Here is an 8,179-nt window from a genome sequence, read left to right on the forward strand (position 1 = left end):
TACATGTATATATATATATATATATATATATATATAATTTATAGTTACAATTATTAATAATATTTTTAAATAACTGAATTTTACTGTTGTTATTTTCAACAGGACACCACTACAATTTAAAAAAAAAAAAATGTATAAAGAGATATATGGGACCTAGGTGAGATCTTGTTCAAAATTACCACATGTGTTGGCAAGCTGGGGGCTGGGTCCCCGTGGGGCTCGGGGCATGCTGGGAGCCTTCAAGCTGGCCTGATAAAGTGAGTCCAGCTCTGACAGCTCCTCACAGGGTGAGCCACGTCCCGACCATGCATAATTCTGGGAGTTGTAGTATCGATTGACATTCTCTGCCCATCGCTCCACGGGCATAGGGCCAGCTGGATGCTGATCCAGTGCTGGTGAAGATGGGGACGGAGGACAGGGGGATGAGGGGGAGCGGAGGTCTGATGGAGAGTACGGGGAGGACTCCATCACTGTAGGACGGCCATCAGGACGTTCCAGACTGTGACAGGACCAATTACGTGAGGGTGCCGGGAGTGATTTTTGACAGGCATCAGAAGTGTGGCTGTGGGGTGCGTGGGTTAGGCCATGGAGAGACTGAGGACGAGGCAGGTTTTGCAGTCCTTCCCCAGAGTTGGAGTGATCAGAGATGGAAGGTGTTTGACGGGCACTGAAATGAGATGGACTAGAGGGCGTATTGAGCGGAACTGATGACTTGAAAGGAGCCTCGCAGCCATTCACTGCAATCACAGGCACAGTGGCAGAACTGCGTATACTAGCAGTTTGTACAAGAGAGTTTGTGGTGGTTACAGGGTCTCTGGGACCCCACGTGTGTGACTGCGGCCCATTATCTGTCACACCAAGAGGACTGGACTTGTCCCCTGCATTGCCCTGCTGCTGGGAAAGTGTGTCTGTATGGTAGGAGACAGGAGGGCCGGGGGCTTCAGAAATCGGTTTATTTGTAGACTGAGGTTTCATGTGGACAGGTGATGGTGGTCTTAATGCATCTTCTGAAACTGACTTCTCATCCTCTTCTTTAACATTTGTCAGAAGTATTTGGACCGGGACAGACTGTTCACTAAATCCAGAACATGAAAAATAACAATGAGTTTCTGATAATAAATTATGTGAACCTACCTGAGTCAGTATCTTGAATCAGTTCTTGAGGATGCCATGCAGTATACAGATTTGTTTCAGCCTCTCTAACAACGTGACATTACCTGAGCAGCTCGTTCCAATATGATCTCTTACACTAACCTAGCTTTCAATCCTTAAAACAGAATTGATGATTATTATTTTTAGGCACAATGCATGTTTCCTCTTCTTGTGTGCAGGGCTCCTGGAGCACACACACACACATATACACAACTGCAGCCAGCAGCAGGTACCTGTGGAGCCGTTTCTGTTCCTTCTCTTCCTCCTGTTGCTTCTGCTGCAGTTCCTGCTGCTGCATGCGCTGCTGCAGACTTCGTGCTCTCCTCATGCACTTTTGCATCCTGCCCTGAGAGTTAGCGCTGCTCTCATGCAAGGTATGCCTGAGTTTAGCTACAACGCAAAAAAAAAAAAAAAAGGGGGGCAAAAGAAAAATGAAACAGATGCAGAAAATAAAGAACCGAGTCATGGGACGCATGCAAACACACATTACAAAAAAACTGAAATGAAAAGGGTCTTGAGGGGAGGGTCACACAAATAGGGAAGATGGGGAACCTAGTAAATTCCTTTACACAAATGTTAAATTCTCTCAAGCACAAAATGATTAAATTATAATAAAGTTGACTTAAATCAAAATGAATTGTAGTTCAGCCACTGAACACAAAAAAAAGCAAATTACACGAGCCTAACACCGCATCTCTGTATAATTAGTTATAAATAATTACAGAATTCTTTCCCCATCATATGAGCTGCAATCTACCCAGCCCTACAGAGACTCTGGAAACCATGAGGCTGGTGGGGGAGTGAGGTGTAGGTAACACACAGGGGCCAGGCCATGGAAGATGTGAGAGTGTTTGTGTGTGTGTGTGTCCGTGCATATGGTCACCACATAAATGACAAACCTCAGGGTATGACACACAAAAGACAGACAGACGTAAAATGACATTGGTAATTAAACGGTTTCCACATCAATCGCAGTCAGAAAGACACAGAGAGCATTTTATTGGCATTGATAGTTCTAGCCCAGGGGCTGGATTCACAAAAATCTTTTTAAGAAAGAAGTTAAGAAGTTTCTTAAGATAAATTCTAAGTAGTTTGTAAGAATGTTCGGAAGTGATGTCTCCTAGTTCGTAAGAATGTTCAGAAGTGCAATAAACAGGCTTGCAGGGGATTGTTTACGCAGACTAACTGATTGGATAAGTCCTACATCCTTCACCACAGAGATGTCTGTCATTTTCAAAATGTCATGTTATGACATTTTGATAAAAAATTATGAGGTCGAAATAAAAATAAATAAATAAAACAAGCATATGCTCAGATGAATTGCCCACAAGAAAATCTTAGTATGTGCTGAAAGCTGCAAAATTACAATTTATGTCAAAATTATACAATTAAAAAAGAGGTCCCTAATTTACTTATTACTGGTATTTATGATGGTTTTTAAGAACATTCTTTTCAAGAATTCAAATCCTTCTTAAGTTTTGTCTTTATAGCAATCTTAAGAAAAAATATAAACATTAAGAAACGTTTTTTTGGAATACAAAATATTATTAACTTTATTCTTAAGTTAGAAGTTAAGAATAAAATAGCAGTTAAGAATTCTTAAGAATGTTTTGTGAATCGGGCCCCCAGATTCTGGTCAATTCCTGTTACTTTAAAACACTTGCCTGTGGCTGTGCTTTATTGTAAATATAGTCATTGTTTAAGGGGCTGCATGCTAGGCACTGTATTGAAAAACCCATATAATTTGACCACTAATGTTTAAATGTAATAAATATATTAAGATGATCACATTTAAAAAGATTTCAATAACTGCAATAGAAAATGGTGACAGTGCTGTAGATAAGATTTGGAACTGAAACAAAGGTCAACAATTTTTGTTTATTAGCCAAGGGACAAGGTGATTAGCTGATGCAGATCTCAACACAATCACACATGACTAGCATTGACTATATTTAAAATACAGCAGAACTTATAGTGTACATCATACACTACACGCTGGGAATTCATTAAGGTTGCCATAGCGCTGGGCCCAGGTTGCACTTCTTTATGGCTGCTGGTGGGTTTCTATGGTTACAGGCAAACCGGCCTGTATCATTATGACCTCACAGCCAAACTCCAGAATATTCAAAATACCAAGGCATGTTGGCCCCTGTATATGCAGACTTAAACCATGACCCTACTATTGTCTGAAGGCAGACAGTAATATATAGTAAAAATGCAGCTATCTAGTGTATGAAAGCATTGCATTAGTGAGAGTTTCTATATGGAAACAGAAACAAACACATTCAAACACAGAGATGTACAGACACACAAACACATGGCAGAAGTGATAGCAGCAGCAGGCTAAGGGCAGGATTACTTACACATTGCTTCGTTAACCACAGACAGAGCAGCGGCCACCTCTCCTGCCTGTTCCAATCTCAGAGACTGGTCTAACAGAGACTCTGCCTCCAACACACACCTCTCAAAGCCTTCCCCTTTCCCTGCAGGTAACAAACATCATAGCACAGCGCTATTCAGCATGGAAACCAGCACACCTGCATTTCACACACACACACACACACACACACATGCAGTCCCAAGCTCCAAAGGATAAGCCACAGCAGAAACCCAAGGAAATGCATAAGGAGACAGAACCACTCCCTTCGCCCTTGAACGGCGTGCTGACGCCTCACCTTGGTTCTGGAGCTCATCCAGATCCATGAACTTGCTGGGTCGGGGATTGAAGCCCATGGCCACCTCTTTCTCCTTTTCCTTTCGCCTCTGTAACTCTTGCTCCCTGGCCCGGCGAGCTACTTCCTCCTGTAGCTCATCCAGTTCACTGCGGCCCTCGCCTGCCACACAAAATCACAAACATGAGAATATTAAGGAAACAGTCTAGGACAATCCATTGTTGCATTTACACAGTCAACCAATTCAGTTTTTTTTACTGACACCTTGGACATATATATGAGCTCTTTTTGAATCTCTACTATTAATGTAAACATAGTCCTAAGCAAATAGACAGGGAAAAAAAATGGATGCATTGTCAAAATATTGTATTTGTGCATTAAGCCTTGCAGTATGGTATCAGTGGCACATAGTTTTAATATGCACAAAATTCTACATATATAACAAACAGTAGGTGGTGACCAAAAGCATCTATTCTGGTCACATGGAGAAGCACAAACAGATATAGCAGTTGATAGTTCTCCAGGGCAGACTCATGTTCCTCAGTTTACATAACAGGTATACAGAGATAACATTTCACAGAAAGGAACAGGATGTATTTTGCAGCTGATTCTGCTCAATACTGCTTGCTTATTATATTAAGTTCATATACTGAAACAGCAAGAAGGGCATGTGACACCTAGTTTAAACATTTAGAAAGAATGGTTCATACCGTAAGGTAAAGAACAGGTGAAATTGCCCACATGTTGGCTGTATGATGACTATAAACACACATTCATACTGTACACACCTAAACTCATGTGACTGCTGCCCTTGACTGATGCTTTGACATCCTGTAGTAGGGCACTGCTGCTCTTGGATTTGGTGACAGTCTTCCATGATGGGCTGACATCAGGAGGAGGCTTTTTCATTCCTCCCTCTTGTAAACTGGAAAACAAAAAGAGAGATGAACGATGAGCTAACAAAAATCCTTATCAGTTCTGACAAGATTTTTTGCATCATACCTGTGCGTGCCATTACTGGCGCCCTCACTAACAGGCATGTCCAGACTGACGGGGCTGTTGCTGTTCCTCTCACTGCTCTCATAGCCACTCTCCATCCTCTGGATAAGCCGTGGGGGCTGCCCTGATCCTCGTCTCAGGGGTCCCGGTAGGTCTCGAAAGGTGGTCTTCCCCGTTGAGGCCACCAATTCCCCCTGAGGCCCTGGGTCTTCAGACAAGAGAGCTCCTAGCGGACTATACCCGGCCTGCTTGCGGCGTTCCCTGCTAAAGATGCTGTCGATGTTGAGGGCCTCTCGACGAGGCTTCCAGGGTGGACAGTACCGCCCTCCAGAGGAGCTGGACTTGGACTCGCTGCTGGTGCTGTCAGCTTCCCAGTCTCTGGCCTTAATGGTGGAGTCGGGTGGGCCAACAGAGCCCGAGGATGATGCGGAAAGCGGCCGATTACGGATAATGTTGCTCATAGTCTCCTTAAAGTCTCGAAGCCGACTGGAGCTAGGTTTAGGTAGGGAACGAGGAACCTGCTGCTCTTTTAAAGTCTCGCCTGTAAAAGAGAGGGAGAGGAAATCATAAAAAAAAAAAATTTAAAAAAGGAGGAAGGAGGAATGTTATTTTTACATAAGCTAATATTACTGAACACAGCCAGAACAAGCAACAGCGATGACTAATGCAGCTCGCATTTATTGTCCAACATGCTACTCAGTCCACTAATGATCTGTCAGAATCAATCAACTGACACAGTTACAGATTATTATCCAGGTTTAAAATAAAATAACACAGCAATGTTTGTGGTGTGGTGACAGCATTATATTGTTTAACTGCATACCTTCACTGTGGTAGCCGGCAGACAACACCTCATCTGTCTTAGCGCAACGACTTGAATCACCCCGGGCCTCGAATTTTCGGGGCCTGCTGGCACTTCGTTTCCTGTCCAAAATTCCTCCCTTTCTGTCTGAGACCCCATCTTGTCTGAGAGTGTGGCGTCGCACTGGATCGCTGTCAGGACCTTCACAAATGAATAACAACAAAAGTCACTGTTTCAGTTGTTGTAGAAGAGTAGGACAGGTGGCGCACATTTACTGTGAACCTAGGCACTCCGAGACACTGAAAACACTGGATCATGAACTGCTCATGTGTAAATGAACACAGTGCCATGCTTTACTCTGAAACACTCAAGCACTGTAATTATATCAAAGCCTTTGCAATTTGATAAATAACACTAAACCAGATCGACTATTAATTGTGCAGCCCTAAGCAGGGCATAAGACAAATAACATTAAAGGGGTCATATGATGCGATTTCAAATTTTCCTTTCTCTTTGGAGTGTTACAAGCTCTTGGTGCATAAAGAAGATCTGTAAAGTTGCAAAGACTAAAGTCTCAAATCCAAAGAGATATTCTTTATAAAAGTTAAGAGTTAACCACGCCTACCTAAAACGGCTCGTTCTAACACGTGAAGCGGAGAAAGGCGGGGCATAGAGGAGAAACAATAATGTACAGTATGTGGAAAATAATGTGTTTTTTTTACTTTAAACCGCATAAACACATTTCATTACACCATATACACAAAATAATGTTCTTTTTAGCAGCATCATATGACCCCTTTAAGTTAACTACTGTATGGATCAACTCAATGTCAATATACCTAATATGGTGTCTAAACTGTGTTTGATTCTAGGGTGAATGTATATACTGACGTACCTCTATTTTCCAGGCTGCTGTGGGAGGCAGAGTCATTGTCTGGGTTACAGATGACGGTTCCCTGGGAGTCAGAGGAGAAGTGGGAAGCCATAGACTCGTGGTGGGAGTGTGAATGCTTATAGCTGTAGCTGTCTGTGGAGGAGTCTGTCCGTGTGTCGCTGGAAATTGATGGCTCACGGCCTGACAAAACAAACAGAAGATGAAGAAAGAAAATAAGAGTGAGACTGAGAGAGTATAGTTTTAAAGCAGTTTAAATTATACATTTGACAGATTTTCAAAAATCAGTCCCTAAAAAGCTCAACCAAATTACTCTCACCTAGTGAAAAACTAAACAAAAGCAAAGACCTGTTTGAAATATTCTGGATACCCTGAATAACAAGGCTGAAACTGAAACTCAAGCCTGACATGTTTCCATTATTTTCAGACCAATCTTACCCTGACTCCATCTTCCCGAATGGACGATTTTCTCTACGCTCCCTCCATAACCAGACAGGATGTCCGAGCGAGCCGCAGTAACAGACAAGCATGCACGAAAACGTGAACGTGAGCGGGAGAGTGAGTTTTAGTGTATGTGTTTGGTTGCGGTGGACTATCATGGCGGTTTCTCTCTGTAGGCCACGCCCTGCCACTGTCCAGCTGGGGTTGTAAACAATAATGGGATATCCATGTTTTCAGAGGGCTAATGTAAGAGCTCTGCGCAGCTCACGTGCAGGTCAGCATAGGCTTGCCAGACCCCACAGAAAAAGCTGCTTAATTTGCAACTGTCTAGCACTGCTATTATGAAGATAAAATTCTGCAAGTTCAGAACTAAGGGAATGACACACCACTCTGAGTGACATAACACACATTATGTTTTTTCCAAGTAGTTTCAACAATTGCAGGAATTATACAGTAAACGTATCAATGTAAAAAGTAGGGATGCACAATATTATTGGTAATATCAATCTATTGCAGGGTTCCTCAAATCTTGCCCTGGAGGGCCAATGCGCTGCAGAGTTTAGCTCCAACCCTGATCAAACTCACCTACCTGTGATTTTCTAATGATCCTGAAGACATTGATTAGCTTGCTCAGGTGTGTTTGATTAGGGTTAGAGCTAAACTCTGCAGGAAAGTGGATCTCATGGGCCAGATTTGAGGATCCCTGGTTTATTGATTAGTATCAGCTGATAATGAAAATTTAATTGAGCATTCTCATTTACTCTATTTTTATATTCAGATTATCCTTGAGGTCATTAACTCTTACTGAAAGTTAATTTTTAAAAATACAAAAAATGTAACATGTTAAATGTATTCTTCAGAAATTCTCAAAATTAATATCCATTTGTCATACTGTACATTATAAAACATTGTTTTATTTCTTATTTAGGCAAAATAGTATAAAATTTTAGTATTTAATAACAATAATATTTAGGAATGTCCTGATCAGGTTTTTTGTGCGCCCAATCCAAGTCTTTGTATAGAGCACTGATGGGCAAACTTGGCCCTTCCAGGCCACTTTCCTGCAGAGATTTGATCCAACCCTGATAAAACTCACCTGCCTGTAGCCTTCTAGTAGTCTTGAAGACAATGATTAGCTGGTTCAGGTGTGTTTGATTAGAGTTGGAGCTAAACTCCAGCTGAAGGAAAGTGGCCTGGAAGGGCCAAGTTTGCCCACCCCTG

General features: G+C 42.2%; 1 protein-coding gene across 1 annotated transcript in view; it reads right to left on the reverse strand.

Moving 5' to 3' along the window:
* LOC107743601 (inactive ubiquitin carboxyl-terminal hydrolase 54-like) overlaps window positions 1-8,179 on the reverse strand; it is a 62,019-nt gene that overhangs the window by 3,932 nt on the left and 49,908 nt on the right. The window contains exons 10-18 of the mRNA XM_016556931.1: window positions 6,837-6,888; window positions 6,521-6,700; window positions 5,647-5,826; window positions 4,827-5,364; window positions 4,613-4,749; window positions 3,828-3,986; window positions 3,516-3,635; window positions 1,386-1,542; window positions 180-1,075 (exon numbers count right to left, since the gene is read on the reverse strand). Coding sequence (XP_016412417.1) covers window positions 180-1,075; window positions 1,386-1,542; window positions 3,516-3,635; window positions 3,828-3,986; window positions 4,613-4,749; window positions 4,827-5,364; window positions 5,647-5,826; window positions 6,521-6,700; window positions 6,837-6,888 — 2,419 coding nt within the window. The remainder of the gene's footprint in view (window positions 1-179; window positions 1,076-1,385; window positions 1,543-3,515; window positions 3,636-3,827; window positions 3,987-4,612; window positions 4,750-4,826; window positions 5,365-5,646; window positions 5,827-6,520; window positions 6,701-6,836; window positions 6,889-8,179) is intronic.

The sequence above is a fragment of the Sinocyclocheilus rhinocerous genome, unplaced genomic scaffold, assembly GCF_001515625.1.
Source record: "Sinocyclocheilus rhinocerous isolate Xijiao unplaced genomic scaffold, SAMN03320098_v1.1 scaffold677, whole genome shotgun sequence".
Taxonomy (NCBI): Eukaryota; Metazoa; Chordata; class Actinopteri; order Cypriniformes; family Cyprinidae; genus Sinocyclocheilus; species Sinocyclocheilus rhinocerous.